This window comes from Rhea pennata, chromosome 2 (assembly GCF_028389875.1).
Source record: "Rhea pennata isolate bPtePen1 chromosome 2, bPtePen1.pri, whole genome shotgun sequence".
NCBI classification, from domain to species: Eukaryota; Metazoa; Chordata; class Aves; order Rheiformes; family Rheidae; genus Rhea; species Rhea pennata.
The window spans coordinates 99521256-99538780 of NC_084664.1; the positions used below are offsets into that span (position 1 = coordinate 99521256).

Genomic DNA, 17525 nt, shown 5'->3' on the forward strand with positions numbered 1-17525 from the left:
GGAATAAGATATATTCCTATGCAGGCTTTGGAATTAAGAAATATGTACTGTATTTGCCTGCCTGTGTGAGTTTCATATTTTAAAATACTGCTGTTTCCATTTGACTATATACATACTGATTTTCATGTAGGAAATCAATGTGACTAAACTCAATGAGAGACATTACAGAAGGACAAAGTGATACTTTTTTAAAATCTTTAGGTAAGTAGACTTTGCACAGGCACGCTTATTCTCGCATGGATTTTATTCCTTCTTGCTCTCACACCCACATCCTCATGAGCACCCACGCTTTGTGCACATGTGGTGTGTCTAAGATCACTTGTGTGATACTGAGGACACAGGCTGGTGGCCACAGAGCCCTCATCCCTGAGGTTGTTCTTGGCAGCCAACAGCAAACTGATTTTGGATTTACCTCTCATATCCTTTAGGAGTGGATGTCATTTATGATTTTTTGCTTCACTTTTTTCCTCTTGTTCTGTATAATTCTCAGGAAAAACTTCTGAATTTGACGATTCTCTTCTCTCCCCTGCCCTCCCCCCACCCCCTGAAATTTTATGACTTCAGTCCTGTTCTTGGTCTTCTTGATACCTTATCTTCAGGTCAGTTTGTTCCTCCTCCTTTTGTTGTTAGAATGAAATCAGGGATAGGGTGCTCTGTACAACAGGCACATACCATTCCCTTAACCCTTCTTCTGCCACTTCTGGTGGCTGGTTGCTCGCACATGCTTGCTGTCTCTCTCACACGCACAGATGCATGCAGACGCACTCATCCTTTTTCATAACCCTCTTTAGTACTTCTATTATAAATTGCTGCATTCAGAGTTATGGAGTAGTGTGTCTGGTTCCAGTCCTGTCACTTCTGCACCACAGCATTTCTCTGTGCGTCTTGCAGGTTGGTAGCTGGGTTTCTTCAAATGCACCAAACATCCACCTAAAAGCTGTACAAACAGAAATGCTTGATTGCCTTGTAAGAAGGGGTATAGCTGGCACTGGCTCTCCCTGTGGCAGGTTTGTAGGCTGTGAAACTGGTGCACATCTATTTGGCTATGTTTGTACTGGAATCACTTAAAGGTTAGGGTCCAAAAGCAAGATTTCTACATTTCCTTCTGCTTTTCCTAGCTGTGCCGTGCAATGAGTCAAGTGTGTTCTGAATTTGTGTTTATTATGCATATGGACATCAGTTCTGCAGCATGTGCACGGCAAGGCCATTTCCTTTAGGGTGTGTTATTTGTCTGCATACGTGGGGACCTTCTGCCATGTGGCCGTATCTAACATACATGCTTGTGCTGCATGGTGAGGTCCACCATGTTACTGGGCATCTGCAGACTGTGAGAAAATCTGCCTCACTTGTCCTGGGCAAGTCTGGTCTCGCTGCCTCAGTACTGCAGAATTGCTTTGCGTACAGGTGACAGCTTGCCTGTACAATCGTTTGCCTGGCACTTCCAGAAATTAGGTCTCCAAGTAGGATCTTCTACTGACTGTGTTGCTTAAAGACTAGAAATGATGGACAAATAAGCAAAATCCTTTCCATGTCTGTCCCCTTTCCCAGACAAAATTTTCCACATAGAGAAAATGAGCGTATCCAAGAGCTTTTGGATGATCATTTCCATAATTTGCATGGATGACACTCCTTGGTTAATAGGGTAGTTGGGGTAAAAACCTCTGTGCTGGTGGAGACCTGGAGCGCTCTTGTTGGATTTGCCATGAGCTGATCTCTGTCCTGTAGTGATTTTATGCGAGTCAATAATTTTGCCTGTGAGCTGAGTGGTGGCTGGTGTCATCCCAGAGGCCTTGTGCCTGCGTACATCATGCCACCGGTGTGGGTGTTAGCGGGGTGCAGGAAGCCTTTCCTGCTGCTGGGGCAGAGGTCCCACAGTGGCTGACAGTTGAAAAACCTCGACTGCTAAATGCTTGCTAAAAAACCGCAGTGCTGAATCTTTTATCATATAAAATTGATGCCAGGGGGTTTGGAAAGTCAGCACACTATCTTAATATATAGAACATTTTAACAGTGATGTGATATTTCATATACAGAGAACGCCTGCCAATGTCACTTGAAAGTCACGCTCACGCAGCTACATCAGGGATTCTTTTTCCTATCCAACTTTTCTGGAGGAAAGGGCAAAATTTTTTCATATGTATGTGATGATCCAGAGAAGAAAATGGGTGCAAAATGATCTCTGAAGTTATTTCCTTTTTCTGTAATGAATAACTGCTGCATATGGAGTTATGCGTATTGTGCACCAGTGACTCAAAAAATGTAATTTCATCATTTTGACACATCTTTGACATCTGAGAGTTGTTATCAGTATTTTTTTTTAATCTGGTACTAACCTAAGCAATGCAATTGAAATGCCAAGCTCTTACCTACCTAACGTAGACTTCCTGTTTCCATAGCAACAAAACTCATCCTTGTAGTTAACGAAGGAATACTGGAGCACGAGTAACTATGACTTTAAGGTTTTAAAAAACAAACAGAACCCCTTTATATTTGAAGATTAGAAAAATAAAGCGGAAGTGACCTCTTTGCATAGGATAAGAAATTGCCTAAGCTTGGGGTACGTTGTTAGTTGGAATGAAGCCATATTAACATCATAAGAAGCTCTGTGTTTTAATCTTGTTTTCCTAATTAAAATGTAAAAACTTGTTATAGCAAGTGAGTTTTGGGTTTTTTTTCTCCTCTTTCTTTCACAAAGCTGATGTGTCTGTGGTTAAGCTAATGAAAATTTGGGCTGCCTCACAAAATTTTTCTTCTGCGTTGGCAAAAGTCCATCCACAGTTTTTTGTCATTGGCCAAGGGGGGGTGGGGAAGAGGGGGAAAATCAGTGTGTAATATTTAATACTGTGTTTGATCTACAAACCAGTTTCTGGTCAGCTAGTTTAAATCTATATTACAGTGATAAATGCTGAACAAGCCACAGATGAGAAGGTGAGTGAGCAGCTGTCATCTCCTCCTCTTTCTATTGTCTTATGGCTTTTCAATTATAATTTTAACAGCCATTAAATTATAATTTAAAACAATGGTAGGAGACATCTCAAGGAAAAACAATGCTGACAGCAACATAACGTGATGACATGTATGTCTATGGGTATGTTTCTATATCAGCTTGCTGATAGGTACAACACAATACTTGTGGCAGGTTTATTGTACTTAATTGTTAATCTGTGGAAGTGGATGTAGGCAAATGGGAAATTTGAAAGAGAACTCTTGTAATTCTTACTGGGGAAAAATCATTTATGTTAGAATATATTTGTACAAGACAGTCCAATTTTATTGCTATTTCTTCTGTGTGTATGTTTGGGTTTTTTAAGCATTTCTGATAAATTCATCTTTTATTTCTGGAGAGTGAATAAATGTTTGGCCAGAAATCAGGGATTTTAAGAAAGCTTATCTGCTGAACTAACTTGTCACAAGGCAGCTGATGCAATCGATGATAGCGATGATGGTGGTAAATTGCCCTACTGCAACAGGAGGGATGGAAGGCAGGATAAAACAGATGGAAGGCTGTCTTGTTTGAAAGTTGATCAAGATTAGCAATTACAAAAACAAAAAGAAAACCCAGAATCAACCCACTCAGCAAAATCCAGCTTGAAACTGGCTGAGTAGCAGCATATTAAACTGGTAGGCAGGTGGCATCGCATATGAACATGGAGGCTATATCCTGTTGAGAGCTGTGCTCTTCTGTCTCCTTGGTACATTGATTGGAAAGACATGTGGTATCTCTGAGAATTGTGAAAAGGCTGGACCAGGAGTCACTGCATTGTGTTTTACTCTTTACTCTCTTTAAACAAATATTTTACCTGTGCTTCCCTGGGCACAGACCCGAAGAAAGTTTGCAGTCAGGATACAGCAGATCTCCAAAAGATGCAAAGGGAGTATGAAGAACTCAGCGTCAGTGCCACAGGAAGCTGACATTGTTAGTGAGCTCCTCTACTGCTGCTAGAGTATTTGAAGCCTAAATACATGACAAATCAAGATTTATGTGATTGTTTGTAACTTTGACCAAAGGTCTCAAAGGACACTAAGTTCATGAAATTTCATGAAAATAGGCAGCTGGCTGGAGGGGGATTACTCTTTTGGTGCCATCGCTGACAGGGGTCTAATACATCTGCTTGTGCTCTGTGTTTCAGGGATTGAGCTCTGTCCTCCTGGGCACCGGTTCATGATCACGATGGTGGCAAGTTTCATCGAAATGGCAGGGCAGTTCCTCATGCCTGGGCTGGCTGCCCTCTGCAGGGATTGGCAGGTCCTCCAGGCAGTCATCATCTGCCCTTTTCTGCTGATGCTGCTTTACTGGGTGTAAGTATTCTTCCCCTTGTCAAGTCACAGAACATGCAAGCCCCTAACGCTGGATTTGAGAGGTGCTTTTGATAGATAAATCTGTCCCTTTGTTCTTTTATTCACCTTTTGCAAAGATGTGAATTTAAGATGAGAAGTAATAACTTTATAATTTACTGCAGCGCGCACACAGGTTATGTACTGAAATAGGATGGGAAGCTGGGAGAAAGTTCTGTTTTGGTAAGCAGAAAGTTGTACTTTGTAATTATCCTCTCTTAAGACAGGACACGTTTCCTTTAGCCATCTGTGCCCCTTTAAAGGTGGAAAAAAGATTCTCAAGAGGATGCATTTCAGCCTACTTGTTGTCAGATTGTGGCTGTACAACTAAATTTTTCCCTTAGAATCTGTATTGCGGTTCTGGGCTGCCACTATTGGTTCGTTCAGCCTTGGTTAGCCAAGCTTGGATAAAAATAACATATATCAGCAAAGGTCTGCTGTGAATAAGCACATTTGGAAGTCTAATATACATGAGGTACCTGGCTCCAAATTGGACTCCCTAATAGATTTTGCCCAAATTAGCATGTGCTGGGCCAAAGGCTGCATTGCCAGTCTCAGTTGGGCTGTTTTAGCACATGATAGTTCCCACAAATAATGCTCTCCTAGTTGTTTCTTTTACTTCTTTCTGGCAGCTGCATTGGGGTTGCTGTTCAGCTTTGTGCTCCAGGTTTGATACTATCGATACTGAAAGAAATAGTGTGGCTCTTACTGATGGCAGGTACCAGGTACATCTTCACTAGGACTTTGTAAACCTCCCTAAAATCACTCCTTGTTGTTCTGTCTTAATAGTGACACACAGTGGTGGCATAAAACAGAGGCTTAGGACAACAGTATTGTACAATACCAGAACAGTAAAAAACACTCTAGATAATTCATTTTCAAGGTAATGCTAAACAAGGTTAAAATATGCAGTTATGCAGTTGTTGCATACTGAAAAATGTCAAAAACAGCCATCGCACCATGCGGAACCAAGTTGCACCTTCCCGGACCCACTTGGTAGTTGTAACCTGTAACAGCTTGCAACATGTAATAACTTGTAACAGCATGTAACAATGTATAATAGTTCTATATATTTTCCTCTTTCTCATGCACATATTGCAGAAGCCCCCAGTGGGGATTTCTCTGTCTAGCCCTGAGCAGACATATGGCAGCTTAGGCTGAGTGCAAAAAGCAGCACACAGGAGAGAGGTACAAACAAGCTCTTTTACAAGAAAATGACTGTGTTTGTTCCTGTTTTTTACCATACAACATCTAAATAGTCTCATCTCATTAGTGTTATCTTGATGATGGATAACCTGTAGTCTTCTTGCTTGTATATGGTACTGTTCTCGTAAACCTTCCATCTGTTATACTCATGCAAACATGCACGAAGGTCAGCTCCAAAACTGCCACCTGAAAAGCAGTATAGGAGCCACTGGATAGGAACCCAAATGGGATAGAATACGTACGGGTAAAGGACAGTAAAATGCACTGAAGATGTCTAACAAATACGATAGAATAAATGGACAAAAGTAACTCTTCAGCACTTTTATGGAGGTTGCGTGTTTTCCACGTGCCATGTCCAGATCCGATACATTTTTGTTGAAAGGTCATCAGGGACCTCTTCACTGGGCGGCACTGAGAGGGATAGGAAATGCTGGTGTGTTCCTAATCTGCACAAGCTCTGTGGCATTTTGACTGGGCGGGATAGAGAATGCAAATATATTCCACTTATAATGTGTGATATGACAGCTTGATAAATAGTAATAGTAGCCAAAATATCAGGATTTGCGTAGCCTGGGTTTTTTCACATTTGCAGAATTGAACTGTAGTTAGGATGGCTGTTTAATTATACTGCTGGTACAGTATGCACTTTTCTCTTAGGCTTTTCTCTCCCGTCTGTTGCATATTCTCTGGAAAGCTTTACTGTTTTATTACTTCTCTCCTTTCATCCCCTCTTCCCTCAGCATTGTGTTGGAGAACAGAGTGTGGACTCTCAGCATATGTTACAGATGAAGGAAAAAAATGAACTGATTTATAATGAAAGAGCTAAAAAACCTACACTTGATCACTGCTTGCTAACTGCCCATAGTGTACCTATTTAGTTAAATAATAGAAGCTGTGACAGCCCCCTATACTCCCTCCACCTTCCTTCTTTCTTGGCTCACTTTTATCTCCCGAAGCAAAAGAGCCATTCACCTCTCCATGCTGGCGGTTAGCTCTCTCCCAGCTATATATTTGCTCAGCTATCAGGCTTGTGCAGTAAGAGGTTATACGGCTCCCTAGGATCAGGATGCCTGAGCAGAGCTGGGGAGTTGGGCACCAACAGAGGAAAAGGAGGAAGCAAATTTCTCTAGGAAGGAAGATCTGATGGATCGTGACATTTGGAAACTGAGCTCATGCCCCTTTTCAGTTCTCAAGTAATTCTGGAATAGGCAAGAGGCAGCCACGTAGGCCGGATGGGAGCGCAGGGGTTGATGGCATGCAGATTAAAATACATTAATAGAAGGTGGACTCCCTTCAAGTGTATGTTTCAGATCAGTGAGAGAAGGGGAACTCCAGTTCTCCAATTACACAGAGGTGTTATTTCCTCTTGTACATAGGAAGCTTCTGATGGGACTATGCCATGAAGGTCAGCAAAGATACTAATAATCTAAAACAAATTCCTGCTTCACTCTAAATAGAAGTGAAGAGGTGGAAAAGGCTGACTTGTTCCTTTTTGGTGCTATACAATAGGGTTTAGCCTTACCAAAACACAGATCTTGGATTGTAGTGACTGGAGTTATTTCCCTGGGGCAGACCTTTGGTTTACATACTGTGCCTTTTCCATGGGCATGGGTTTACTTTGCATCCAAACTAGATAGATTCCAGCTGTGCATGGTACCTACTTGATCATTTCTGACTACCTAGGGTTTTTCTCTACTGCTAGGATTTCTTGGATTTAGGATGTTTTTTCAGTATCCCTCTCACCCTTCCCCCCTCCTCTCTCATGAGCAGCAGCTGTGTAACGGGAGAAGAACATTTCCCTCCACCCTCTGTCCTCTCCTTTGTCTGTGGAAGGTTCCCTGTTCCCTTGCTGCTGAAGGAAGTGGAAAGCTGTCAACCAGCTGTCTGCAGTCAGCAGCTTGATGATCTGGGAGACTGACCAACTCTACCGCTTTCCCTCAGCAGAAGGCTTTCTCCACTCTTTACAAAGAGAGCTCCAGAAGGGAAGACACCAAAATGAGTTAGTGGGGAGCAGGGAGAGACAGAAGGAGAAAGTTGGTAGATATGCACTTCTTTCTTGCAGAGAGAAGAAAAGAGGGTGATTGGGCAGTGGTCTTGTAGCAGAGCAACATTTAACCTATTCTCTACCTCATGACAGATTAGTATGTAATGGCAGGTGATAAGGGACGCTGTTGTGACAAAATTTCTGCACAGAAGTATTGCAGACAGTGCATTGGCTCTTTTGGCTTTTGAGTTTATTATACTGCTTAGTCTGGCAAAAGTAAAGGTGTAAAAAAGATCATTTGCAGCAGGCTGTGTACTCTGCAAGTGGGCTCACACCCTTGCATGGAAACAGGGGTAAGCAGGCTTTGCACTTGCTCTGCCTGATATCCTGGGGCTGAAACAATACAGGAAATAAATGATCCTTAAATTAACTTCCTGCTCCTCATGTTGAGTGGTAAAACAGGCAAAAGATCTGGGATTTCTGTACCTACTGTCTGAGAATCATACAGGAAGTGGGAGGCAGAGACAGCTTTTGTCCCGGTGACTGGCCCCATGATGGCGTTTGAGACTAGCTGTTCCTGCCGTTCTCTTCCTTCTCCTACAAGCAGGTGTTCTCCATAGATGTTGTCGTTTGGGATCTGTAACTGGCCTAGTCTTCAGAGCATTCCTGCTGAGGTGAGAAGACTCACATAACAAGCAGTGAAAGTTTAAAACAAACAAACAAAAAAAAAGTGGAAAGGAGAAGGTCCTTATCCTAAAATACAAACCTGGTCAAGAGCAACACTGTTTTCAACGAGGCTATGTGGAGCCTAACTTGTGCTTCCTTCTTGGACTGGAGCTGTAGGTCTGAGAAAATCCTCTTTATGCCACCTCTGATTTTACAGTTTATTTGAAGACTGTTTGCATAGGTGATATTTTCAGGCTGGGGTTTTTTGATGCCAGCTTTGAACATGCTCTATGGCTAGTAAGCCTAGATGCCTGCAAGCTTGTAAGCTGGACTCTCCCCAGGCTCATAGTATTTTCAGACTTCCTGGTGAGCTTGAAGGAGCTCTTTCTCAATAGCTAATACCTCCTGCCCAAAAGATATTTGTACATGGGAAAGTGGGAGCAGAAGGGGCAAGAAGCAAATGATATATTCTATCCTTGCATCCTCTGTGTTTTGCTTTGCAGAGTGGACCAATATAAGCCCTTTCTCTGAGAGACAGAAGCATCACCCCTGTTTAATTTAGTATTAATAGTGACTTCCAGCTCAATTCTTCAAAGGTGGATGTGTGACCCACTAGCCTTTTCCTGAGGCTCTTTTATTTTTACATATAGTTCCTGCCTTTCATAGGTAAAAGAGTACTTTACTAACCAGTTCATCTCAGACTTCAGTTTTCTTCCTGTGTTCAATGTTCCTCATTTGCTGCTCTATTTGCTTTTCTGCCTACCTCTCTCCTAGTCCAGTTCTCCTCCACCCTGCACACCCCTTCCAGTTTCTAGCATCTTTTTTACCATTTGACTTCCCCTTCTGCTCCCTCTGACCTAGATTTCCATGCACACCGCCTGGAACATGGTGCTGCTCTCCCCTTCTGCTGGGAAGGTAGAGAGGAGGGATTGATTACCTAGAGGGCAAGCAGGTAGCAAAATGAATCCAGACCTTTCTCTTCTTTTTCCTGAAATTGCTAAAATTATCTCTGTGCATGAGCTAAGCCATTTATGTGATTGCACGTTTAAAGGCCTTCCAAGTATAAGCTGAAAGCCACCTTTTTGTCATTGGTTTTAGTAGCTGCATTATAAAAGAAAACACATTCCTTAATTCATCCCCCTGTTATCAACTGCAGGTTTCACTGCTTCAGTCCGTTACTGACCCATGGAATGACAACAGCTTGAAGGGAAAGTGTATATCCTGTAGGCCAATTTAAGAGCCATTATTGTACAATAACTTTACATTGGCTACTGTATAATTAGCACATTTCTTGTTATCAGGTCTTTCGTGTGTGATTTTTCTGAGGAAAAGGAGGCAGTGGGATAAGGAAAAGGGGGAAGAGATGTTTGACTTTTCCTCCCCCGTTGCTAAGTTGACTGTTCAAAAACTGCAGATTGGTGACTCAGGCTGTCCCCTTTCCAGAGCCAAGCACTGAGAATTCTTGCATTCAGAGAATTATTAATTTTTCAGAATACGCATTTGCAATACAGGCTATTCTGCAAGAGAATATGCCAAAGCACCTGTGCAGCACCAGTGTAGTAAATAAGCTGTCAAGCTGAATGGCTGTCATCATTGCTTTTACATATTTTTATCATCTTGCATCAATTGGATTACAGGCTGGCAGATATCTTCTTCCTCCTTAAGCAGAATACTGTACTTTTTCTTTATTTAGGATGAAGTTCTCAATAGGATGTTGTCCAAGTTGCATTAACCTTAAAAGGTAGCAGTGTAATGGTGTAATTGTGTGCCCTACTGCTTAAAGGTATAGGAAATAAGACAGCATCCATAGCAAAGATAACTGCTTTGTGGTGGAAAATAGAGATTCATTGGATATTTGAAGTTTAAAATAGTTGCTACATTGGTTGTTAGAAAAAGTTTTTCAGAAAATTTGTGGAAATGCGCAAACAAGAAAGAAAAATATGCTTGTAGCAATATTTGGAAGTATCCATATCTATGAAAATGATTTTATATATATATATATATATATATATATATATATATATATATATGTACACACACGCACACACACATGCTCCTTTTGGTTGTGTGTAAGAAATAAATTCATCTGAAAAGAGCAGGGAAGGCTGAACACCAAAGCTAGAGGTTCAGGTGAATGTCAACACTTGAAGAAAATAGCTGGATGAAGAATAAACTTTTCAGTAACCATGTGTGTGTGTATGTATTTTTAAGGTGACTCAGATAACATAATATTTTTTGCTAGTGGAAACTTTTGTAACAGCTAAACATGATCTGGAGCATACACAGTATTGATCTGAATAAAACAGTAGCTTGAAATCTGCATATGAGGGAGAAGATTTTTTTTTACATGTTTAAAAATACATTTTAAAAATTGCATTATAATCCTAAAAATAACTCTTCTCCATTCCCTCTCCATCTTTACAAGAGAATTCAAATCACTTCTGTCATCTAGAGATTTTTCTTCCTTCCTTGATCTGAATTACCCTGTCTTAATTGCAAAACTCATTTATTCCCTGCTTGATGGCAAGTATCTATTGCACACAAAGCTTCCTCATTCTCCCAGTTCTATCAGAATTGTACTAATAGTCATAACTATTCTAATATGTTATAAAATTCTAATCTGCCCTATTTCTAGGGCATTAAGCCCTATTTCTAGGATAATACCTGCATCCTTTGTGAATCAGTATTAAAGAAAATATGATTAATTTGCATATTGATAATCTTTTTCCTGTTTATTTGTTTTGTAAGTGATACTTTGGCTTTTTGAAAACAATGACATAGCACATAAATGGTTAAACAAGCAGCTAGACACAATCTGTTCTTTCTCCAAGAGAAACTCAGAAGTGACCCTAATGTGTTTTCCATCTTTAAAGTATTTTCCCAGAGTCTCTTCGGTGGCTAATGGCTACACAACAGTTCGAAGCATCCAAGGAACTTATCCTTCAATTCACTCGCAAGAACAGGATGAACCCGGAAAGCGATATCAAGGGAGTGGTGCCCGGTGAGTAGAACAGGCAGCCGCAAGTCAGACCATGGAAGGCCACGCAAATGACATTGCTTGCTCTTCTCTGAAAGTCTCCAAATGCTGTTAACTGCCCAGAATTAAATACTCGCTATCTCTAAAGTCATCCTATTCATTCATTTAGCTTTCCTTGAAAAACAATTCCAAATCCCAGCACTGTGTTTACAACTACTTGGTCTATTGAACAGTCCTAGACATTTCTTGAAGAAAATTTTACCATGGCTACAGAGTGCACCATCAGCTACTTGTGCCTCAAACTTACATGTTGAGAATGCTCCTGACTGGGACCGTGGCCATCAGAAAACATTTTTGTTGATTTGGAAAAGTGACAAAAACACCAGTCCCCTGGCAGCTCTAGAACAGATTGCAGACCTTTTCCTAAGAGTCACTTTGCTTTTCTTTCCTGTAGTGTTTGAATTGCATAGTTTTGGAGTGGTGGGAGTCCTGCAAACAGTAGTGATAGGTTGGAGTTTTTCATTAAGAATGTAAATCATTATTCCTTGGTTTACTGATGGCTTTTTTTTTAAAAAAAAAAAAAAAAAAAAAAGGAGCAGGTTATTGCTGTCACTGGGTTTGCCACTGAAATAGTTGTGCTGCTGTCCCCCAGAGTGCCTTGCACTTGCAGAGAGTCTGTGCGTGTGGCTCCTCCTGCTCTGTAATTATAAGAAAGTGGAGAATTTTCTGAAGCTCCTTCATCTCACTGCTGCGCCTGCTAAATTCAGGCTCCTCTTTTCCTTCTCACAGATCTGACAGTGCCCATGAATACCTATTTAAGTATGTCATTTATATTCTGAATCAGACTACCTACTAGTCAGAAAAGAGTTGAAATATTTATTTTTTTGCACACTTTCATACCAGTATGGGTTGCAGGAAGACCTCACTCAATAATCTCTGCTCTCCAACTGGTGTTACAAGGGAGGCTTGCCACGCTTAGCTAGCATTCACTGTCTAAGATCTCTGGAGTAATGTACCTTAAGATACGTCAGGGCTAAAGATGTCTATCTGCACTGGAATAGATTTCACCCAGAATGGGAAATATTCACTGTTCCATAAGAAAAATTCACTGAGCAATGCTTAGGAAATGAAGCAATCTTTCTCAGTGATGTGCTTAGAAGTGAAGGGGAGAGAAATATCTTTGGGTCTGCGCTGCATCTAGGTATTCATACCAAGGTCACAGCTGTGATTTCTGTTACTGGTGCTGCAGTTGGCAGAGTTGTTTTAGTCGTCCTGTATGCGTGTGGATTGCCTGCCTGCGGTCACAGTGCCTGCACTCACCTCGCACGTGGCCTGGCGGCAAGGTATAAAATCTCCTGGAAAGGCTCTGAAAAACTGGGATGCAATGGAGCTGCCATTATACCTGGCGAGCCCCATCACCTCCTTTTTGCAGATCTCCCCTGTAGCACAAATGAGGAAGAATCTTGGAGCAAACCTGTCTCTGAGGCAATGAAATGCCTGTCTTGGAGAGTCCCAGGCAATTCTAAATTTGGCTTTTCTCAGCTAGTCGGGTTCTTGAATTTGCAGACAAAATGCAAAAAAAAATGTATTTTCAGGAAAAAAGATAAATTATCTGAATTTCCTTTAAGGGAAAAAAGGCAAAGATACAATTGTGTTCTAGAGGGATTTTTTTTAAAGCCATTTATGCTGATATAGTCCATGGAGGAATGTTAAGTATCAAAAAAGTTTTATGACTGTTATTTGTGACCAATTACATTTTCCAGCAGTTTCATGGTAGGGGAAAACCCCTGTTTAAAGAGGGGCTCTCTTTCATGTGGAAAACAATATTATTTAAACATCTCGATGCAACGGATTCTCTGCCTGCAGTGACACATTAGCACACACCAGTTAGTACATTACCCTTTGCAAAATTTCCTGAGTAATACAGAACATGCTTATTTCTGCCTCCTGGCTGATGCCAGTGGGTTTTTTGGTGTGTGGGGGTGTGTTTTGGGAGGGAAGGGAAGGGATAGGAATTTTCTCCTTCTCTTTCTCTTTTTCTAAACTCTCTCAGCAGTCCCACATGTTAAGGCTTTTCTGACACAGCTCTGAGGTGATGCTGTGTTTTTGTAGGGGAAACGAGGGAGGAGCAGCATCAAAAGGATTAAGTCATCTTAGCTAAAGGTTTTGGAAGGACCTTCTCTCTCGTTTTGGGTGTATGGGAGTGCTGACAGTCTGAATAAGGATTGTGGAAAGGTATAAAATCTGAATGAAGAATTTGATCAAACAGCAGACCATATGTCTCTCAGTGGGTCCGTAAGCAGAAGAAAGTGTGCTTGTGTGTTACAGTCACATCTGCATAAAATTGTTGTAGTAGGGAATGGGTAAAAAAGCTTAAACTCATCTGTGAGAAAGGATGCCTGATTTAGCTTGATGCAGATATCTCCTATTTCCTCTTTATTCCTTTGTTGAGTTTTCTTATCTATGTGGAAGTTTTTTTTTTTGTTTGTGATTATTTTATTCTCTGTTTTCCATCTGCAAAGGCTGCAAATTGTTTTGCTTTAGTTAGGGTTTGCCGTTGTGTTGCCGTTTACTGACTCACTACATTGCCATAATAGCTTCATAAGATTGAGTGACTCACTGCATTTAAATGATAAACTGCCTCCATACAGGCCCTTCCAGCTGGAAACCCTCTTGTGATTGTACTCATACGTATCAGTCAGATTAGTATATCCTGGATAACAGATCGTTATAGGAGTTACAGTAGCTGCATATATACCCATTTGACAGCTGATAAAAGTTCCATAATAAAAAGAACTAGAATTCAAGTGGGTGAAGTATTTCTGGGATGGAAGACAAAGCAATTTTGAATTGCAGTCCAAGCAAAGAACAGGTTTATTTTTCCTTCTAAAGAATCACATCGTTCCCATTGCCTGCTGAGAGCTTCTCCTGGTCCATTTGGTTATTCTACCCATCACTGAAACTGCCATCAGTCTTCTGTAAAGCCTGTTTGCTCCATAGAGAAAACACCCACGTGTTGGGGTGGAAGGGGAATGAAAGCAAAATTATGTGATGTTGTTTGAATCAATCCATTGGATGAGAGCAACTTGCCAATGCTCTTCTATGAGATGTCTCTGGAGAGAACAAAATGTCTTGACAGGGGTCCAGTTGCCACCAAAAGGGCAAACAGTTGTCATAACCTCTGTGTCTGGATAAAATCAGCGTGGTCAATTGATGCGCTATGCTTAGCCAGCGAGAAAGTGTACGAGTGCTGTTGCACCAGAAACAAATTAAAGTGAGACAAGGAATCTTGATAGTTGAGAGTGACATAAATTAACATTGGCCTTATCTTCACCATAACCTGACCCAGGGTTGTAGCGTAGTGTTTGTTGTTAGCTGCAAAACAAAAGGAGAGTTGTCCCCTCAGCAGTTTTTGAGCGGATTTATTTCTAAATGATTGATATACTTCTCATGTTTGCGAGGAGCAGTTTGCCTTGTGTGTTTTTTACTTTTATGCAGCTATTTTTTCTTTTACGCTTAGGAAATTTAGGTATACAATCAGACCCAGCTTAATCATCTCTAGTGTTTTGAATCCCAAAATTTTCACCACTTGACTTAACATTTCACCCTGTTTCAGAAATAAGTTTCAATTTATTTTTGCATCAAAATGCTGATTTTTATCCAACTGCTTATCAAAATCTCATTTATAAAATTGGCTTGTTAAGATTTGTTGACAAATATTTCAAAATTTTACCCAAAAAGTAAGCTTTTGTTATAAGAAAATGAATTATTTTGATAAATTAACTCAGTACAGGTTTTTCACTGTCAGTTTCTTCAAAAACTTCCCCATCTCTTCCCTGTCCCCTTGTAAAGCAAGAAAAAAAAATTCATTTCAGTGTGACTACAAAGTAGTCATTTTCACCTCAGCCAAATACATCTTAGAAAATGTATAGAACAGAGATTGCATTAAAGAACAGAAGAAAAAAGTGTTTAGGGGATTTGGAAATCCCAAAGCACCAATTGTCCTCACACCATTTTAAAGGAGTGTGTAGTAGGTTAAATGGCGGTTGTGCTGTTGATAGGATGCCTTTTTTTTTTTTTTTTTTTTTTTTTTTTCCTCCCCGTGGGGCCAAGGGCTTGGTTTTTTGGCTGGAATAGGTCGACTGCTGCAAGCTAATCTCTGCTCCATCACTGTATTTGGTTGCATTTTGCAATGTGCAACTTGGAAAATCCTATCAGTAATTATCAGTGTGTCAGACTTGATGCTTCCACGGAAACCCTCCCTTGTGCGGTTTTCATTGTATTTGTTTATGGTGAGGGACATTTCAGACATTCCTTAACAGAAGAATAATTGCCTGACCGGATTGAGTAACAATGCCCTATTTTTCCTCCTCTGTAGAGGAAAACACACAGGATGCAGACATTTATTTCTAAGATGTCAGTGGAAGGAGTCACAAAAATACTCTACATCATAGAGAAATAATCATATAATGGCAAAAGTGGCCACAGAGATCAAGCATACAAGTAGACACAAAAGCTTAAAAGTGTAGAATACATTTTGGTGGAGGAGTGGAGTGCAGTGCTGACAAACTCTATGTGTGTGTGTGTGTGTTGACTGCAGTGAGGAAAACTGAGGTTTTGGGCTTTTTCTTTAACAGAAAAAAAAATATTCTTCGCCTTTTTTGCTACTGAGCCATATACTTCCATGATTTTTATTTTTTATACATGAACTAGATTACAATTTTGTTTTGCTATGTATTTTATTTTTCCTAACCACAAAAGTTGGATATGGCATAGTTACACCCTCTTTTTTGATTAGATAGAATATAAAGGGAAGGAGGAAGAGGCATTATGTCTGAAAGTCAATCTCTTTTTCCCTAGTAGGAGAGATTAACTCTCTCAAACCTACAGACCTGTGCTAATATCCTTAGACCATCACAGCTACGACTGTGCTACTGTTTTAAATACAAAGAATGGGATGGATGAAGAGTCAGGTGTATAAGCTAATAAAAGAAAGCAAATTCTCTTGCCCTGTAATATAGGTACCTGCATGTGATGCAGATACAAACTTGTTGATTGTGTCCCTTTATCAGATCCATTTCCAAATTGTTTAATTGTGCCAGACTTAAATACCTCACAGTAGTCCCAAGGGATAGAAATTCAGTTCAAACAATTCAAGCTGCTACTTAAATGCAACCTGTAAGTCTTCAAGGCAAAGGACTGTGTATGGAGATTGGAGATGGAAAGGATGGAGATTTCTATTTCAAACAGAGTAACAGCCAGTGGGCAGTGATTTGTGTGATTTCCTTCAGAACATGAGGTACACAATAAATATGAATGTAGAATAAAACTGATCAGTTTAAGTCCTCCTCTGCTAACTAGATTTGCAGAAATGAGAGAAGAGCCCATGTATGTGTTGACTGTCCCTGGTGAGGATGAGCTCTGACAATTGCAGGGTTTGGAGGTAGCAGGGTAGAAGGACTCTACTGAGTACTTGCCTTTTAATGCCACTGGGAAAAGCCAAATAAGCATCTTTTTATTATAAAAAAATAAAAAATGATGTCAGCCTATATTTAAGCCTGAATGAGTCTTTATCAGCAATTCAGTTCTCTGCAGACTCATTGCTGGCTGCACAGCAGCCTATCACAACTTCTTTGTGTTTTGGCACAGTGGGTCTTTGTCAATGTTGCTACTTTTCTTCTGGAGGAGCTAATTTTGTATGACTGAGTCTAGAGGGCTGGCAGCTCACCCTGGTGCTCATGGCACTCTTGTGGCCCCTTGTGCATGAAGAGTGGGAAGGATGGATTAGTTTGGATGCAGCTGAGAGGAAAGAAGAGAAGAAGCCTTAGGAACCAACATGAGATGGAAAGCAGTAGTCGGGACGGGTGATAGAGAAGAGGAATACAGAGGAGAGTGAGAAGAGCAGTAGGAACACAGAAATAAAGATAGTTGGAGGGGTCTTAGAAGGACAAAGATGGTAAAGAACTTGGCTGGGGTGAGGAAAGGAAAGGAATTAATGGCTGTAGAGGAAGGAAAGAGGAGAAAAGACCTGATGAACAGGAAGGCCAGCGGGACCATGACCATTATTAGTTTCCGTCTCATCCAGAGCAAGCTATCAAGCCCAAGAATTCAGACTTTGCATTCTTCTACTGTGAAATCATCTCAGAAGATATGCGCCACATCTCCTTGTACTGCCTAATTCACTTGCTGTATCTGTTGTGGTTTCCTTTTGTAGCTCCAGTAGTAGTCAGTGGCAATGTACCTGTAGGTATCTGAAAACTCTGATATGGTTCCGCAAAAGGCCATTAGATGCATTCTTTGTTTGAATGTTGATAACATTAGAGGAACATAAATATTAACAAGTCAAGCATTTGGAAA

The 17525-nt window shown here is 40.7% G+C and overlaps 1 protein-coding gene across 5 annotated transcripts in view; it reads left to right on the top strand.

Moving 5' to 3' along the window:
* SLC22A23 (solute carrier family 22 member 23) overlaps positions 1–17525 on the top strand; it is a 117682-nt gene that overhangs the window by 74930 nt on the left and 25227 nt on the right. For all 5 annotated transcript variants that reach the window (XM_062570020.1, XM_062570021.1, XM_062570022.1 and 2 more), the window contains exons 4-5: positions 4131–4299; positions 11065–11192. In XM_062570020.1, coding sequence (XP_062426004.1) covers positions 4131–4299; positions 11065–11192 — 297 coding nt within the window. The remainder of the gene's footprint in view (positions 1–4130; positions 4300–11064; positions 11193–17525) is intronic.